Source organism: Peromyscus californicus, unplaced genomic scaffold (genome assembly GCF_007827085.1).
Source record: "Peromyscus californicus insignis strain IS unplaced genomic scaffold, ASM782708v3 Scaffold_17__1_contigs__length_78620276, whole genome shotgun sequence".
Classification (NCBI taxonomy): domain Eukaryota; kingdom Metazoa; phylum Chordata; class Mammalia; order Rodentia; family Cricetidae; genus Peromyscus; species Peromyscus californicus.
This window is the reverse complement of record NW_026294469.1, coordinates 31,704,490-31,724,142: the sequence shown is the minus strand read 5'-3', so window position 1 is coordinate 31,724,142 and position 19,653 is coordinate 31,704,490. Positions and strand designations below refer to the sequence as shown.

Genomic DNA, 19,653 nt, shown 5'->3' with positions numbered 1-19,653 from the left:
AGGTTATAAAAGTTCCTATCATCTATCTTCAATTATTCCATTGGACTGGGAAAGGTGACCCATGCTCCAGCGCTCTGTAGGTGGAGGCAGATCAGGGTACAATATCAGAGGTCAAGTTCAGTTCAACTATAGGAAACACTGTTTCAAAAAACAAAACAGCCAGCATTCCAGAGGCAGAAAGATGGAGAAGCAGAGGAGAAGGAGAGAAGCAGGGAAAGAGGAGATGAAGCAGCAGAGGAAGTGGGGGGAGGTGGAGAGGCAGAGGAGAGGAGAAGAAAAAGAGGAGGGAGGAGAGGTGGAGAGACAGAGGAAAAGTGAGATGGAGGAGGCAGAGGAGGAGAGGAAGTGAGGAGAGGCAAAGGAGAGAGGGAGACACAGAGAGGCAGAGGTGGAGTGGAGCGGGGTAAGAGGGGCTGAGAGGTAGATCTCTGAGTTAGAAGTCAGACTGGCCTACATAGTGAGTTCCAGGCCAGCCAGGGTTACATAGTAAGACCTTGTCTAAAAACAACAAACCAGATAGATAGATAGATAGATAGATAGATAGATAGATAGATAGATAGATAGATAGATAGGCGGGCAGGCGGGCAGGCAGGCAGGCAGACAGACAGGCAGGCAGGCAGACAGACAGACAGACAGACAGATTAAAGTCTAAAAACAACAAACCAGATAGATAGATAGATAGACAGACAGACAGATAGATAGGCGGGCAGGCAGACAGATTAAAAATAAAAATAAAAAACTAACACTAAAATTGCACTCCACTCAAGAGAAGGGCTAGTGAGATGGCCCAGTGGGTTAATGGCCTTTGCTGCCAAGTCTGAGGAGCTGAGTTCAATGTCCATACAAACAACACACATACACATACACATAGAATGCACACACACACATGCACAGGCACACATACACAAATAAAATAAATTTTAAAAATGTTTACCTCCTTTGGAAGTAAAACTAGGCTGTAACTCCATGCAAGTAAAATGTATTTCACATCACATATACTTTTCTAACATATATCTGCAAGATAAATTAATGTGTTATAAGCCTCAACCAGTAGTTACCTTTAATTGAAATAATAACAAAAGAAATAAAACAGTGTGTTACCAATACAAGGACTCATTAAAACTCACATCCTGTATAATACGGTTTAATGATCTTTAAGTCATCTTAAAATACAAGATCATTTACACAGCAGACCTGAAGTCCCACCTACTTGAGAAGCTGAGGCAGAAGGATTATAATTTTAAGGCCTTCCTGGAATACAGTGAACGAATAGCCTAGGCAATTTAGCAAAACTTTATCTCAAAGTAAAACTAAAAAATGGAGATATAGCTCAGTGATGGAGTGCTTGCCTAGCATGTGTGATGACCGAAGTTCAAACCCCAGTATCAAAAAAGAAAAGGAAAGAGAGAAAGAGAAAAATCAGAATTTTTATTAGGAAAAGCTAACAGAAATACTGACCTACAAACATGTACAAAGCCCTCAACTTTGAATTTTTTCTCTTTTGATAAATTCCCCATTTGCAGACGTTACTATCTGCACAGCTAACACACCAGCTTCCGATTTCAGACATATACTAATCCCAGATGAAAAAGTCAAGGGCCTACCTTTGATACTACTAAAAAGCCATTACAGTCTTCTGCTTCAGGAAGAAGACAGAGTCTACTAGACCTCCTTCCACTTCAAGCAAAATCTACATTTTTCTTAACTTGAGCCTGATTTTAACTTCTTAGTATGATCTGTTTCAGAGATAAGGCCACTAATAAGTGTGCTAACGAATCATAGGGTAAAGGTCTCCTACTCCTAATGTGTATTAACAGCCACCAATATCCATATTTACTAAAAACGAGACAGAAGAAAAAAAGGTTAACACTGAAAACACTCAGGACACTAAAAAAAAAAAAATCTGTTTATTATAGAAGGATAGCATTACTTTTAACCAAATAATAATAATAGTCAGGGAAACCACGATATAGGAAATATTAGGCATGCACAGTGCTGGCTATATAAGTAACACACAAATATGAAAATGCTTTTCTGACATAATATCAACTACAAATCAAGCCAGAAAATTTCACAGTGAGTGCTTATACAAAGTTCCTACATAAAGGAGAAACTGAAAATAAACACTGATAATTTTATTTTCTATAGTGCACTAATAAAGGCTTCACCTCTTAATACCCTCACATTGGGGATTAAGTTTCAACACATGAAAATTGGGTGACATTAACATCAAGACTGCAACACTTTCCTTTTACCTACCCGCCTCTTTGAGATAATGTTTCACTACATGGCCATCGCTAGCATGTAGAACATGCTGACTTCAAACTCCCAAGTGCTGGGATTAAAGGAGTGCACAACACCTAGCTCATCTTATTCTTTGTTGGTTGTTTTTTTGTTGCTGTTGTTGTTTTGTTTTGTTTGTTTTTGAGACAGGTTTCACTATGTAACCCCGGCTGTCCTGGAACTCACAAGAGATCCCACTGCCTGTGCCTCCCAAATGGTGGGGTTAAAGGCATGTGCCTCCACACCTGGCTTCATTTTACTCTTTTTCCATCTTACTCTTAATTAGGGGTTAATTATTACTCTTAATTAAAATATATATGGAAGAGATAGCTCCAGGTTTGGTTTTTAGTTTTGCTTTGGATAATATGCATGACATACACATCCATCTGTCAGCTCCAAATGCCACTTTGATATCTGAACTGTGGATCCTAGAACAGCTACTACCAAGTTAAATATACACACAAAGTTAAATTAGTAAAAAACAAATCTTTTTTATGCTGGGACTCAAACCCAAGGCCCTCTGCATTACTCTATCACTAAGCTGAACTCCCAGTCTGAGCTTAATTTTCTAATAGTCTAGCAATCAAAATATACACATGAGGCTGTTTATTCATTTCAACATTAACTGAAATTAAGTACCAAGTCTCTTTCTTTTTTTGATTTTTCAAGACAGGTTTTCTCTGTGTAGCCCCGGCTGTCCTGGACCTCGCTCTGTTGACCAGACTGGCCTGGAATTCAGAGACCCACTTGCCTCTGCCTACCAAATGCTGGTATTAAAGGCATGTGCTGCCACCACCACTTGGCTTAGTGCCAAGTCTCTTGTTTGATGACTTGGATTACTTTTAGTAAAACAGGCCTTGCTCTTCAAGTCACATGACTAGGAGATAACTATGAAAAAAATTACAGAACAAAATCACATATGGTACAAAAAGACATGGATTAACTACAAAAGCAAAAACACTGTAAGAGAATGAGAGAGCACAGTGATAGGAAATGCAGGGCTATAAAAGCAACTCTGGCTTCTAGTCTATAGTTATTAGGCCAGCAAGAATGAAGTCAGACATATTTAGGAAGCAAAACAAGAACATAAGTACAAGTATGCTCTTAACTTAGTACACCAAAATATGTCAACAAGTCATCTAGCAAAATAACCCCTGTCCTATAAGCCTGTGAATGTCACCTTAAACAAGTCTCATGCCGTGCTATAGGCACAAGGATTCTGCCAAGCCACTAGTGCACTTTAGAAAATTCGGAATATTTCTCCATCTTAAGAATAGAGTCCCAAAGCTGGGCATTGGTGGTGCACGCCTTTAATCCCAGCACTCGGGAGGCAGAGGCAGGAGGATCTCTGTGAATTCAAGGCCAGCCTGGTCTACAGAGCGAGATCCAGGACAAGCACTAAAGCTACACAGAGAAACCCTGTCTCAAGAAAAAAAAAAAAAAGAATAGAGTCCCAAATACTCATTACACCCTACTAGTTTATTTACCAGAAGATCAGGCCTAGTGACCAATAGCTCATGTTTCTTCCCATTTGAGCAACTAATATAATGATAACTAGCCAGAGTTTAATGTCCTAAGAATTGCCAGCCTACTCCAGGATGTGAACCATACCTGTCATGACTATTGAACCAATAAATGTGAACCAATAAAATAATCCTACTCTTGAAGTTTTTGCTGTCCTTTCTATCATACTCCAAAATAACGTATTTCCTATTATAGTTTGAAAGACTCTGAAATGGTCAGAACTCACAGAAACTACATGCCAAGTCCATGACTTTCACTAGCAACTCCTACTCTTTTTTCTTTACGATTTATTTATTTATTAGGTATACAGTGTTCTGCTTGCATATATGCCTGAATGCCAGAAAAGGGCACCAGATCTCATTATAGATGGTTGTGAGCCACCATGTAGTTGCTGGGAATTGAACTCATGATCTCTAGAAGAGCAGCCAGTGCTCTTAACCTCTGAGCCATTTCTCCAGCCCTGTAACCCCTATTCTTACTTATAGGATGGAAATGAGTCACTGGCTGTGTTATACACAAGACAAATGAACATTTGTTAAAGATGGTAGCGGTACCCAACATTAATAAGCAAAATATCTGCAAAGCTTAGTGTATCTTCCTATTTCAAAAAATAAAATAAAATAAAATGTATAGTACCTAATGCATGAAGAACACTTCTGAGAGTCTGCATTATTACCACACTATATTTGTAAGGTAGGTAAAACATTAATATTTAAGAGGAGAAAGATAATTTCTGCAAAATCAAAATGAATCAGAGACAGATATAGAAGTAGAAATTCACTGCCCTGATTCACACAATGTTCCATTATAATACACAGACAGAAGCAACTGTCTAAGAAGTTTACAAACCTCACCAGTCTTTTAAAAACACACACCAATGGCACACAACCTGTAATCAAAACACTTAGAATTCAGCAGGATTGTGAGTGAATTGAAGGCCACTCTGAACAACAGTGAAATCCAGGCCAGTATGTGCTATATAGTAAGATCTGTCCAAAAAAAAAAAACACAACAAGGGGGAGAGGGAAACATACTAAGACAAACTTTTACAATAAGTCAAACAAGAAGCAACAAATGTTTAAAATTTCCCTTCAGAGAGCTCAGTGGTAGAGTACTTGCCGTTCCCGGGGTTCAAATCTTAGTATTGTAAAAGAAAAAAAGTTAAATCTTATTTATTTTGGTAGAAATGCAGGTCTGTTAAATAAAAATGCTTGTCTTGGCCCCAGAGAGATAGGTCAGCAGATAAAGACACCCACCAACAGACATGATAACCTGAACTGGATCCCTGGAACCCACATGGTAGGAGAGAATGGACTCCTACAAGTTGTCCTCTGATTTCCACATGTAGAAACACACACACACACACACACACACACACACACACACACACACACACACACACACAAATTAATTTCTTAAAATGAGTAGTGATTTCTGATAAAATGATGCCACAACATCATAATTTATACATAATGCCTATATGGTATCTCTCACAAGGATGTCTATGATTCTTTTTAAGAAAAATAAGGGCCCAAGATTTGTTGGTCTAGTCTGTCTTTAATTCTTTACCTAGTTTCCTCCCCTTTTAGTGTACTGCCATCAAAAATGGTGGTAATGGTCTTTCCCAGAAAGCTAAGGGAGGTAAAGGGTTATTCCTTCCAGGGCTGGAAAGATGGCTCACCCGTTAAGAACACTGGCTGCTCTTCTACCGGACCCTAAATGGCTCACAACCATCTCTATCTCCAATTCTAGGAGACCTAATACTTCTCTGGCATATATGAGCACAAGCACAAACAAAGTGCACAGATATGCATGGAGGCAAAACACCCATACAATAAAATAAAAATAAAACCTTTTAAGAAAGTACAATAGAACTCATGTGCTCAGCCATAGCTTGATTCCAACCTAACCACTGCAACTACATTATCTCAAAACCTGACAACTGCTCTGAAATACTATGTTGTAATAACATGTCAATCTGCCATGAAAAGTGTTCTTGAATCTAGAATATGAAATAAGTAAATTTACAAACACAACCCACATTAGCATATACTTATTATGTTTTTAGAATATCTAAACAAAAAGTAATCTGCCATGACAGTGTACCAGGAATGAAGATCTATATGACATTTGCACTTACTGTTTTTTATCAACATCTCTTTCTAAAACCAATACTATAAGTTAAAAATTAAACTTTCATAGGAAAGACACATTGTTAGTCTAATTAGTGATGTTAAGTCTTTTTTCTTACTTAGCTTATGTCTGTATGCTGGAGACCAAACTCAGGGTTTAGCATACATTAGGAAGTATATGCTATATGGCTTAGCATATAACGCCAGCTTAAGTCTTTTTCTTTTCTAATCTTCAATGAGTAACTTTAATCCCAGCACTTAGGAGGCCAAGGCAAGTAGATTGTCAGAAGTTTGAGGCCAGTGTAGGCTACAAAAGCACTATCAGGCCAGCCTGAGCTACAAGCTACATGGGAAAATACTGTCTCAAAACAAAAACAAAGAATGCTGTGTGTTTCAATTTGACTTGAAAATCAACACAAGTTTTAACACTAAAATCAAGCAATCTTGTTTGGTTGGTTGTTTTTCTTCTTTTGAGACAAGGTCTTCATTACACAGTGCTAGCTAGGCTGGAACTCACTATGCAGGCCAGGCTGGCCTAGGAATCATGGCAGTCCTCTTGCTTCAGCCTCCAGAGTGCTGGACTGCAAGTGTACAATGCCATGCCTAGCTTTCAAGTATTCATTTACTTTTTTGAAGATTTATTCTTATTCTGTTCTTAATTATTTGTAGGTGTATGTCTGCATTTTGGTATGTACATGTGAGTGCAGGTGCCCCCAGATGCCAAAGATGTTAAATCCCCTGGAGCCCGAGTTACAGACTGAACCACTTTACATGAGTTCTAGAAACCAAACTCAGGTCCTTTGGAAGAGCAGCAAATACTCTTTTTTTGTTTGTTTGTTTTTGTTTTTCCGAGACAGGGTTTCTCTGTGTAGTTTTGGTGCCCATCCTGGATCTCTCTCTGTAGACCAGGTTGGTCTTGAACTCACAGAGATCCACCTGGCTCTGCCTCCAGAGTGCTGGGATTAAAGGCATGTGCTCCACCACCACCCGGCCTAGCAAATACTCTTAACCACTGAACCATCTCTCAAACATTCATTTTAAAATGTAATTTTCATTCAAGATTACAGGATAATTAAAATTGTCAGTCCAGAAAAAAAAATCACCCCAACAAAAACATTATTAGTAAGAAAGATGACATTCCTACACTAGATTTTACCTTAAGAGAAAAGAAAAGAGCTGGTGAGTGGTAGTGCAGGCCTTTAACCCCAGCACTCAGTAGGCAGAGGCAGGCAGACCTCTGTAAGTTGGAGACCAGCCTGGTCTACAGAGTGAGTTCCAGGACAGCCAGGGCTATGCAGAGAAACCCTGTCCTGAAAAATAAAAAATAATAAAAAATGAAAAAATAAAAAGAAAGAAAAGTACTAGCTAGTACCTTCACTATCTAGTAAAACATTTTAGGGTGCTTCAAAAAAACTAAATAAAAGGAACTATAATGCTAAAAGTTGTTACTATCTACCCAATACACAGAACATACATTTAATACTTTTGAAAGATTAAATTTTAAAAGATAGTAAAGAGCTCTACTAACCAACAGGATGAGAGCTTATACCAGGGAAAATTGAAGAGGAAAAAAAAGAAGGTGGGATGGCTGGGACTGTAATTCAGTAAAGCACTGGTCTGGCCCTGGGTTCAATATTCTACAATGCAAGAAAAGACAACAGGACAGCAGGTGTTCAGCACAGACTCTTTCCAGTGTTAAGAAAAATACAAATGATTTTTAAAAACATACACTTTTCCCCTGTTTTTAGTTCTCCTCACATATGGTAAATTTACCTAGTTCTATCTTATTTCCAAATTGCACACCACAATCCTTTTCCATCTTAGAGCTCTAAAACGTTCCAATGTAGAAAAAGGATGTAAATATTCTTCTACCAAACTTTCCAGTATGCCCAGAAGTCAATTTCATTCTAACTGGACTACCATTCATCTAAACCTGAGAAGTCCTTACTGCATGCTTATTTACTCAGTCATTCATTTATACCTATGCTCTACTCATTCACTCTCAGAATGCAAGTATCACTTCAGACAGCCTCCTTGACCATCCTGCCTCCGCAGATGACCCTCCTCCTGAGGTACCTTCCCATCCCCCACCCCTCCAAAAACAAAGTAGCAAAACAAAAACAAAAAGTTAGTTAACCAAGTATCTTGTGGGGGGGGGGGGGAATAATAGATGAACAGGAAAGCAAGCATGACAATGTCTCCCCAATAGTCTCAACTTTATCATACCTCCACACCTCTGGGACTACTTCCCATTTCCATCCCCTGAAAAACACCTTTTTCTTTTCTTTTTTAACTAGAGTAATCTGATTTCATGAATCAAGGCCGGCCTTTCTCCTCGAACCATCCGGGGAGGGGGGGTAATTAGAAGGCAAATAAACAGAGACAGAGAGAGAGAGACAGAGACAGAGAGAGACAGAAAGAGACACAGAGAGAGAGACAGAGACAGAGAGAGACAGAGAGCGAGAGCGCAGGAAATGCTTCTTTCCCTCCCATTCCGTTTCCCATGCTCTCTTCAAAGAGTCGGCTAGACTCTCTCCTGCCTTCCATCCTTTCCTCCCCACAAGGCTGTGCCAGAGACTAGCTACATCCGAGTATCTCCAGACACTCTACTTTCTTAAAACAAGTAGTTGACGCCTCTGCTGTCCCTGTCAAGCCTCTCAAAGAGAGTTCCACAACTGACACTACTCAAAACACCTTAAGAGGGCAGGTCTCTCATTCTCCTTGCCCCTCAACAGTCACCCTACGCCCCAATTACAGTTGCCCTATCATCTTCCAACAATGTTTACAAGGTCCTTATTCTTGTGCCCCTTTTATTCGTCTAATACCTGTATCTTTAATTTAAAAAAAAAAAAGATGCTGCAACTATACCCGCTTCAACCTCATCATCCATACTATACACTAGTTCTTTTAAGCCTCAATACAACATACAAATCTCGACTCTTCCCCCAACATCCTATGGTATCTAAAAACAATCAATTCTACCACCAACTCCTCAAGAACACCTTAAAATCCCTGAGTATCCTTGCTCTCATACTCATGAGCTCCCCGATAATTTATCAAAACCCTTCCCATGCGTCCATATGCACTTCAGCACTCCATCTTTCAAACCCTTCAATATCCTCATCCCCTTGGAGCTCACCCATAATTACAACTAAGCTCCAGGACCCCTGCTCTCCCTTCTCGGCCCCTCTCTTCCGAGAAGGCCCTCGACACCGGGCTCCTGGACACTGTTTGCAAAGTCCTCCAGCCCGCTCCGCCGTCCCATACCTCAGCTTTTCACATTTAAAAATCCCTCGACAGCCGCGCCGCCCGCCCCCAGCTCCCAGGTCGGCGTCCTTCAGTCTCCCGCCGGCCTGCAGCCCGGGCCGGCTCCCAGTGTACTCGGGAAGCCCCGCCGCCCGTGCCCGGCCCCTTTCCCCCCCACACACACACCTCACACCACCTTGGACGAGTACGAGGCGGGCGGCCCGGGCTCCCGCCTCCCCTCCCCCACGCCCCCGCGGGTCCCCAACGCCCATGCCGCCGGCCCGGCGCGGCCCGGCGCACTCACATCGGCTCCAGTAACTTGGCCAGCCAGGACTTGAGGGCATCCACATCCTCTATGAGCATGGTGCAGGGAAGGCGGGCTCGGCCGCCGCTCCTCCTAAGGCCCGCCGCGGGTCTCCGCTCGCCGCCGCCTCACGTTCCCTCACAGCTCCGGGTGCCCTGACCCACCGGGCATCTTAGAGACTTCACCTACTCCCTGGGCCGGGGCCTAACAGGAACTAACCCAAGAGCCCCACTCAACCTAGCCCGGAGGCTCCGGGGGGCGGGAGATAACGTGGAGTGACGGGCGCACTTACCAATAGGCGAGAGAGGGCCGCGCGCGATGGGCCAATCGTAAGGCTCACCCGCCCCGCCTGCCGGCCGTATCCAGTGAGGGCGGAGGGACCTAGCAAGGTAGGTGGAGAGTTCAGTGAACTCCCGGTGCAAGATGGTATCTTGGAGAAGGTGCTGAGCCTCTTAAAGGGTCCGCGGCGCCTCTTTTCACCACGCCGCCACCCACGCCCGGAATACCGGTGTCTACGGCTAGGAGTGCCTGGGGGAACCCGGAGAGCCCCTCTTCCTGGTTCCTTCCGCTCGTTTTTTTTCCCTGGAAACTCACTCCGGTGTCCCGAAATGACTCAGCTGTAGTAAATCTGCAACACAACGTGCAATGCGTTCACGTTGGACACATTGGAAAGAAGCAAGATCTTGCTATTTTTTTTTTCTTCATTACACACTCATTTTGATGATCGGCGCTCACGCTTCTGTTTTTGTTTGGGTTTTTTTTTTTGGTTGTTTTTTGTTTGTTTGTTTGTTTGTTTTGTTTTACTGCTGCTAAGCTTCAATTACACAGAATCAATCTCTCTCTCTCCCTCCCTCCCTCCCTCCCTCCCTCCCTCCCTCCTCTCTCTCTCTCTCTCTTTCTCTCTCTCTCTCTCTCCCCCTCCCTCCCTCTTCTCTGTGTGTGTGTGTGTTTTGAGACAGGGTTTCTCTGTATATCCCTGACTGTCCTGGAACTCTCTGTAGACCAGACTGGCCTCTAACTCAGATACCTACCTCTGCCTTCTGAGTACTAGGATTAAAACGTGCACTACCACACCCGGCGCTAAAAATCTCTCTCTCTCTCTCTCTCTCTCTCTCTCTCTCTCTCCTCTCTCTCTCTCTCTCTCTCTCTCTCTCTCTCGTTTGTTTTTTTTTTTGTTTTTTTCGGGGAGAATTTTGATCAGCAAACATCATTTAAAAAATAACAGCAAAGCGGGGCTGTCTCAAAAAACAAACCAACAAATAAATAAATAATGGCAAAGGAGAGTTGGAAATTGCCAAGAATAGGTTACTGAGTTTTTATTAGATGAGAAATTCCTGTTGGTGTTCTTAAATTAGTGGCTTGTCCCTGGTGTTAAAAGGTTGATTCAGTAACAAATACGGAGACCCTCTTATGTACTTACACTAAAGCATTGGAGTCCATTAGAGGGGAAATCCCTCTTCTAGATAACTGAACAGTTTGTGGAGTTATGTAGTATAATAACATTTTGTAAAATACCTAATGAGCATATATCTCACGTAAAAGAGGTGGATCAACACAAAATAAGCAGTTGTACTAAAAATACCGTACATAGAACAGGTACCTTTATAGGGAACTAGCTTGCTCTCTATAAAGGGAGCCAGATGATGGTAAACATTTCTGGTTATGTGAACTTTGAGGTAAATGTGGCAACTACTCAACATGAAATGAGTTGGCATGAATCTGGCCATAGATGATACGTAAACAAGTGATCGTGGCTGTGTTCCAGAAGCCTGAAATTTTTAATGAATAAAACTGTCAATTCCAAGTTTTTGTATCATAAGGTATTATTTTTCTTGGCTTTTGAGACAGGGTCTTGGAACTGGCCTGAGACTCATCTCTATTCTCCAGCCTCTGAAAAGAAAAATGCACCCAATGTTATTATCATTATTTCATTTTTAGTTTGTTTTTGTTACTCCACCTTCTTCTCTCTTCCCCCCCATTCCTCCAGCCTGTCCCTTTACTCTTCTACCCCTAGTAAGTCTCTCATGTCACACGAGGAGTTTCACAAGTGTTCGTTTACCCTCACCCTTTCCTCAATGTGGCTTTCCTCCATTTTATGACCCCCTTTCTGGTGTCAGGACCTCACTCACGCCCATGTATGTAAATATTAAAAGCTAGGCTCTGAAAATGAGAGAAAACATGCAATATTTATCTTTCAGAACTCGGTTACCTCACTTAATATAATAATGCACAGACCCATCCATTTTCCTGCAAATTTCATAATTTTATTTGTCTTTACAGCTGAATAAAATCCCATCGTGAGTATGTAGCCCATTTTCATTATCCGTTCGCCTGTTCATGGACATCTAGGCTGATTCTATTTCATAAAATATTATTCTTTTCATTTTTTTTCAATCACTTAAAAATGTCAATGGCACTGTAATCGCACAGGTGCAGAAGTCAGGTGCCGGCAGCGAGTTTGGCTTCCTGGCCTCCATTTGCATACCCCTTATTAGGAGAAACAAAATGGGAGGCCTATTTACCGAGGAGAGGGAAGGCCCAGAGAGATGAGTTGGTTTCTCACAGCTCTATACGAGGTGCAGAAGCAGCCCCCAGAAGTTCTGACGGCAGCCCAGAGCCCTCCCACACCCCGCCGCCCCCTCTTCCCTCTTCCCTTCTCCCCCTTTAATCCCTCCTCATGTTTTTCTTTCACTTCAGCAATGACAGTGTTACCCTCAAAAAAACGACACAAGCTTTAAAGACTCACGCTTACACACTCACACTCACGCTTGTGAGGTAGAGGAGGAAGGATTGGCAGTTCAAGGCCAGTGTCAGCTACCTAGTGAATTGGTGACCAGGGTGGGCTGCCTGAAACCTTGCCTCAAAAAAAAAAAAAAAAAAAAAAGAAAGAAAGAAAGAAAAGAAAAGAAATAAGCAAATAAATAATATTTAAAGAGTGACTTGATCAGGCCTAATTCTAACTGTATGTCTTGACAGTATAAGCAAGGTACGAGCAAGGTATGGTGGTTCATGTCTATAACCCCACCACTTAGAGGCAGAGATGGAATAGTGATGAGTCTCAGGTCAGTTCCATGTTGGGCTACATAATAACACCCTGTCTCAAAACCAAACAACAAACTATGTGTAGTGACACGTACTTTTAACCCCAGCACTTGGAAAGCAGAAGCAGGTGTATCTCTGTTATTTGAAGCCAGCCCAGTCTATGTAGGGAGTTCCAGGATAATCAGAACTTCATAGAGAGATTCTGTCTGAAAAAAAAAAAAGAAAAAAAAAGCAACAACACAAAAACCATAAGAGTATACAGCAGTTAAGAGTGGAAGAGTTCTCGCTGCTCTTCCACAGGACCAAGGGGCACTCCTAGCACCCATGCTGGTGGCTCACAGCTGCCTGTAACTCCAGTTCCAGTGGACGTGACATCGTTTTCTGGTGCACATACAGCGTTTCAGGCATGCACACATGCACATAAAATAAAAATGAATCAATCTTTTTCTAAAAACCAAACACAAAAGCTGGGCGTGGTGATACATGCCTTTAATCCCAGCACTTGGATGGCAAGGGAAGGAGGATCTCTGTGAGTTCGAGGCCAGCCTGGTCTACAGAGTGAATTCTAGGACAGCCAGAGATGCACGGGGAAACCCTGTTTTGAAAACAACAACAAAATGTTTAGTGTATTTATTGACCAAATTTACAACCTAATATCTTTTTTTTAAAAACTTCAAGCCCTTTATTTTTATTTATTTCTTTGTTTATTTGGTTTTTTGAGACAGGGTTTCTCTTTGTAGCCCTGGCTGTCCTGGAACTCTCTTTGTAGATCAGGCTGGCCTCAAACTCAAGGAGATCCGCCTGCCTCTGCCTAACTTTTCTCCTTTTCTCTACTTCAGTGTTATCATAATCACTTTGGTTAATTTAGGCATTTGATACATGTATATATACCTGGTGTCTCTCTCTCTCTCTCTCTCTCTCTCTCTCTCTCTCTCTGTGTGTGTGTGTGTGTGTGTGTGTGTGTGTGTGTGTGTGTGTGAAGATTTATAAACACTAGAACCACTTCTTGAACATAGCAAACCGTCTCTTGGATAAGTACCATGTATAACAGAATTGGTTTGGTCAGGTGAGGCAGCTCAGCAGGTAAAGGTGCTTGCTGCCAAGTCTGACAACCTGAGTTCCATCCCTGGGATCCACATGGAGAGAAACAGCTCCTACAAGACTCTTCTGACCTCCACTGCACACAATGGAGCATGCTCATGTACACACACACACACACACACACACACACACACACACACACACACAAGTAAACAAATGGGGTTTTAAGGGGGTGTTTTGCATTGTTTTTTCTATGTTTTTTGTTTAAAAAAAGAACAGTTGCTTTCACAGGAGTAAGTCTGTCCAACCAATGTATTCAATTCCACCTCCATGCTTGGCTCACTGAATTTGCCAGATGGTTTAGATATATTCAGGCGCTATGAGCCAGAATTTTTCCATTGATTTTATTTGGTAGCATGTATTGTGTATAAAGAACTGACTCACCTGCAATTCATGAATGGATGGTGCATTTACTCCAGGCATGCAGTTACTAGGCTACCTTGACTACAGTATATACATATATTAATTCAACATGCAGATGCATAATTAGTGCTGCTTTCCACATGCCAGAGACAAAGGAAAATTTGAAGTTATATCCATTCTTACATTTGTAGGTGGGCAGTATAGCTCAGTAGAACACTTACCTATATATAAGGCCCTGGGTTCAATCCCCAGTACCAGAGAAGAAGAGACAGTGACAAATAGGAACTTCTAGAAGCAAGTCCCATACTCTGTACCCACCCTGTGATAAGTACACTGTTTCAGTACACTGTTATAATCTCTCATTCTCGCACTACCCCTAAACACCCCTAAATACATAAGCATTTGTCACAGGCAAGAAAACTGAAACCCAGAAAGTCTACAAAATAATGAACACAAGGATCCATCCTCAACTATGCCCCTTTTACTCCAGAGCTCATACCTTTAACTGTCATGAAATTATCTTGATAACAAACATTATAATCCAAGCTATGTGGTTACTTCAAAATTCATTCAACATTGTGTATTCTGTGTATTGAACACACTATCATCCATTAGCTACTATTCTTGGGTAAAGACAGTAAGATTGGAGCCGGGTGTGGTGGCACATGCCTTTAATCCCAGCACTTGGGAGGCAGAGGCCAGCCTGGTCTACAGAGAGAGTTCCAGGACAGCCAAGGCCACACAGAAAAACCCTGTCTCAAAAACAACAAAACCACAACAATAAAAAGTGGCCATGAATTTGAGAGAGGGGAAGCATCATGGGGAGGGTGTTGAAAAAGGAAAGGGGAGGAGAAACGATATAAATGCAGAACTCGTATATGCAATTCATTAAAAGAAATTCAAGTTTCAGTTTGTTCTGAGTCTGGGTCACCTGGATCAACTCATGTGACTCAGAAAAAAAAGTCATTTTAATAAGGGTGGCTGGAATCTTAGTTGTGTAAACGCAAGGTGATTTGGTAGACAAATAATGAGTCAACTTGAATAGTGTCTTTATTCTGAAAACAGGTATGTTTCCCTGAGAGAACTCTGTTTTAAGGGGTTCAAAATTTTAAAAAATATATACATTTTAGAATATATATACATACATATTTATGTTTGTGTATGTGAATGTATAATACTGAATGATATAGTAGGTACAGAGAAGAATTAGACCATTCACACCTTGCTGATGGAGATGTAATATGGCAGAGCCTTTCTGAAAAGCAGATAGACACTTTCTTGAAAACTAAAACTGTCGCCAGGTGGTGGTAGTGCATGCCTTTAATCCCAGCACTTGGGAGGCAGAGGCAGGCAGATCTCTGTGAGTGTGAGGCCAGCCTCGTCTATAAAATAGTTCCAGGACAGCCAGGCCTGTTACACAGAGAAATCCTGTCTCCAAAATTTATATACTTTCTGTTTCTATTCATATAATATTTGAAAATAACATGATTTTAAAAGTGGAGACTAAATGGGAGGTGCAACCATTTGGTAGTGCAACCTTTTTTTTTACCTTGACTGGAGTGATAGATAAGGATGACAAGGTGGATCTGAGAGATGACTCAGTAGTTAAAAGTGCTTGCTGCTCTTCCAGAGAACCCAGGTTCTGTTCCCAGCACCTATATTAGATGGTTCACATTGCTTATAACTCCAGCTCCAGGGGATGTGACACCCTCTTTCAGAGGACTCAGATCCTGTTCCCAGCACCTACATTGAGCAGCTCACTACTGCTTATAACACCAGCTCAGGGAACTAGACTGCCTCTTCTGGCCTCCATGGGCACACACACACACACACACACACACACACACACACACACGAAGCATACATGCACACAGACTTACACACACATACAAATAAATAAACATTATTTAATCTTAACAAACAAATGAAAAACCAACCAAACTGAAAAGGAATCCTGGGCTATCCAGATGGCTCAGCCAGTAAAGACTCTTATATACACACATATCACAATCAAAATACATGGATAAAATCTTTTTTAAAAATGGGGTCACTGTGACTGCTTCATGTCTGTCAGACTAGAGAGGTGGGCAGAAGTTGGGGTAGGGAAGCCAGCAAGAGGAGAGAATGGAAGTTTAGACTAGGTGAATGGTGAGCAGTTGGACTTTGGATGTACTTTGAAAATAAAGTCAATTTGTTTCGATGACAGATTAATTTGGGTATAAAAGACATATATGAGTCAAGATTGGCACCAAAGTGTTTGGCCTGAGAAACTGGCTTGGAATGGGGAAAAATAGGTTTAAAGAATGGCTTGTAAGGTAGAGGCATGGTGGCAAATGCCTGTTCCTGGCACTCTGAAAGTTGAGGGAGGAGAAATGAAAGTGCTGGGCTAGCCTGAGTTATATACCAAGACTCTGTCTAAAAAATAAACCAAACAACAAACCCACTGCTCTCCTGCTCCAACTGTGTTTCTCATCACCACCTGACTGTACTCATGAAAGCACTCAAACTAGCAAGGTGTACAAATTCCCGACCCACAGGAACTCTGGGAGATAATGAATGGTTTGTTACCACTAGGGTTTAGGGTAATTTGTTAGGTGGCGAGAGGTTTGGGTTTTTTGGCTTTTTTTTTTTCTTTCTTCCCTGTCTTGGAGATAGAACTAGGGACTCACCGCTCATGAAATACATCTGACACCATTTCAAAACTTTAAATTTTAAGTCAAGTTCTTACGATGTTGCCTAGACTGTTCTGAACTTGATGTGTAGCCCAGGCAGGCCTTGGATTTGCGATTCTCCTTCCTCGGCTTTCTGAGTAGTTGAGATTATAAACCTGTCACCAGGCACTGATTTTTCTTTGTTTTAACGCTGAGTCTTAGCATTGTAGCTGAGACTGGCCTGGAACTCTCCATTTCCTGCCCCTGCCTTTCCTACTAGATGACAGGCCTGCTGGACCACCACATCTGGCTCAAAAGCAGTGTTTAGTGACTCAGGTGTCACATTGCCCTTATAAGTCCATGACATAGCTCTCAGTGCTCTATGGAATGTTTAAGATGGCAGCCTCACCTTGCGGATGCTGAGTCTGGAATCATTGCATAAGTGACTGGTGGTGTCTAGTTCCTAGGAGTTACAGATATCACTGCTTTAAAAGAAATGTAGACAAGATTTTCAAACATTTTGTACTTGGGAATGATAATTTCCCTAATTCAGTTGCATTTGTCTAAAATAAGACACAGTCTCCATTAACTTAATGACTGTCCCCAGATTGTGGCAATCAGGTCTAGAGTTTCCTGTAAGTGATGACACTGGCTTTCCGTAGTATTTACTGTTCTTGCTTGCTTGCTTCCTCCATATTTCTTGAGCATTTAACTATGTACCAGACACTGGTAAATATTTCCCCTGTATGGCACGAGCTCATATTCTCTCAGCAACCTGAGGAAGTAAGTCTGATCATTATCTACATTTTATATTGAGTCCTCAGAGGTCCTAGGTTGAAGGAACTTGCCTAAAGTCACAGAGATAGACAAACCTCAATTCAGACCTTGGCACCTGATTCCAAAGCCCATAAAAGTAACCACTGTACACACCCCCAACCTCAGCTGACTCATGAACTGTGTTGGAAGTTGCAAACAGAACAATGTTGTCATCAACTAAGCTTGAATGTCCTAAAAGGATTATTCTTCCTTCTCTTTATTTTTCTTGTTATAGCTTGGATCATGGGGGAAAAAATGTTCAGTTTTGTGTGATGATTCACACCTGTGATCCTAGCCCCTGGGAAGTGGACGCTGTAGAATCATGCCTTCTTGGCAAGCCTTGGCTGCGAGGTAATCTGGAGGCCGGCCTGGGTTGCCTAGTGAAGCCAGTGTAAAAAAAAAAAAAAATTGGAGAAGTGTAAAGGTGAAGGTAGAACATGAATCTAAGAGAAGAACACCAAATAAAAATTAAAGCTGTCTCGACAGGCGGCAGTGGCGCACGCCTTTAATCCCAGCACTCGGGAGGCAGAGCCAGGTAGATATCTGTGAGTTCGAGGCCAGCCTGGACTACAGAGCAAGATCCAGGACAGGCACCAAAACTACACAGAGAAACCCTGTCTCGAAAAACAAACAAACAAACAAACAAACAAAAAAACAACCAAAAAACAAAAAAATCTGTCTAACCATGAAATACTCATTGAGTACCATGTGCCTGGGCAGCTATCCTGAAATATGCCTACAATTGCCGGGCGGTGGTGGCACACTCCTTTAATCCCAGCACTCGGGAGGCAGAGCCAGGAGGATCTCTGTGAGTTCGAGGCCAGCCTGGTCTACAAAGTGAGTTCCAGGAAAGGCACAAAGCTACACAGAGAAACCCTGTCTCGGGGAAAAAAAAATAATGCCTACAATCTTTTCCTCACAATCTAGGGAAGTTAGGTAAATAGGCATAAAAAAATAACACGGAAGGACTCAAAGACAAGTCAAAATTAATTATAGCCTTATGAATCCTACTTTAGAAAATGTACTAAATTGAATGACCTAAGCGATGGGGCAAGTTTAGGTAGGAAAAACAGAGAGAAACTGAGTTCTATTCTGAGTTTTGAAGTATGAGCATTATATGATTTGGCACTCGGAAAAGGCATGCCACACAATTATGAGATCATAAGCTCAATTAAGCTGGGGGACAGAGATTCTTAGGAGCACAGGTAAAGCTTTTCCCCATTAAATCGGGCTAATGTCTTTAGACTCATTTTCCTAATGCCATACATAGCTAACATTTAAAAATGTTTACAGACACACGTGCGTACAGAAACAGGGTCCATACACACATCCCCCCTTTCATCTTCATAGCAATCTGATGAGGTACATGCTATTATTATCTTTAAAGAGTAGTTTGTTGAATTCCCTGAGATCACTCGGGAAATGATGACATTGATCTGTTGGAATTATAGCTGGAGCTCTTACCCACAGTGCTACCTTCCTAATTACATTTACTGATAGAAGGTAGGCCACATGGTCTAATCAATACTCCCCAATCAAAAAGTCATAGTACTACTCACTAACATTTTAATTTTCTTTAATTTTTAAAAATTTGATATGTATAAGTGTTTGTCTGTATATATGTCTGTGTACCATGTGCATGCCTGGTGCCCTCGGGGACCAGAAGAGGGTGTTAGATCCCCTGGAACTGGAGTTACAGGTAGTTGTGAGCAATCATGTAAGGGCTGGGAACTGGCTCCTGGCGCTATGCAAGCATAGCAAATGCTCTTTCTTCGAACCGTGTCCCCAAAGTCTCATGGTTGTGGGGAAGACCTTTAATTCCAGCACAGAAGCAGGATGGTCTCTGAGTCTGAGGCCAGCCTGGTCTATATACTGAGCTCCAGGAGAGCCAGGACTACATAGTGAAATCCTGTTTCAAAAAAATAAAAAAAATAAAGTCAGGTGGTGTGGCACATGCCTTTAATCCCAGTACTCAGGAGGTAGAGGCAGGAGGAGCTCTATGAGTTCGAGGCCAGCCTGGTTTACAGAACGAGTTCCAGGACAGCCAAGGCTACACAGAGGAACCCTGTACAAAAAAAATAAATGAACAAACAAAACCAAAAATAAATAAATAAAAGAGTAGCAAGTGCTCTTAATCATTGTGCCATCTCTCTAACTCTTTTATTGCGAGTCTTTACTTTGTTCCCAAAAA

The 19,653-nt window shown here is 41.7% G+C and overlaps 1 protein-coding gene and 1 long non-coding RNA gene across 4 annotated transcripts in view; both read right to left on the bottom strand.

The window, feature by feature from the left end:
- Rbm27 (RNA binding motif protein 27) overlaps window positions 1-9,738 on the bottom strand; it is a 73,188-nt gene extending 63,450 nt beyond the window's left edge. For all 3 annotated transcript variants that reach the window (XM_052742094.1, XM_052742096.1, XM_052742095.1), the window contains exon 1: window positions 9,490-9,738. In XM_052742094.1, the coding sequence (XP_052598054.1) occupies window positions 9,490-9,548 (59 nt within the window). In that variant the 5' untranslated portion in view covers window positions 9,549-9,738. The remainder of the gene's footprint in view (window positions 1-9,489) is intronic.
- A 1,506-nt stretch (window positions 9,739-11,244) lies between these two features.
- On the bottom strand, window positions 11,245-19,653 carry LOC128112770 (uncharacterized). Its single transcript, XR_008219154.1, has 2 exons — window positions 12,627-19,653; window positions 11,245-11,379 (listed from the first exon to the last, which is right to left on the bottom strand). It is a non-coding gene; the product is annotated as an uncharacterized LOC128112770 (long non-coding RNA).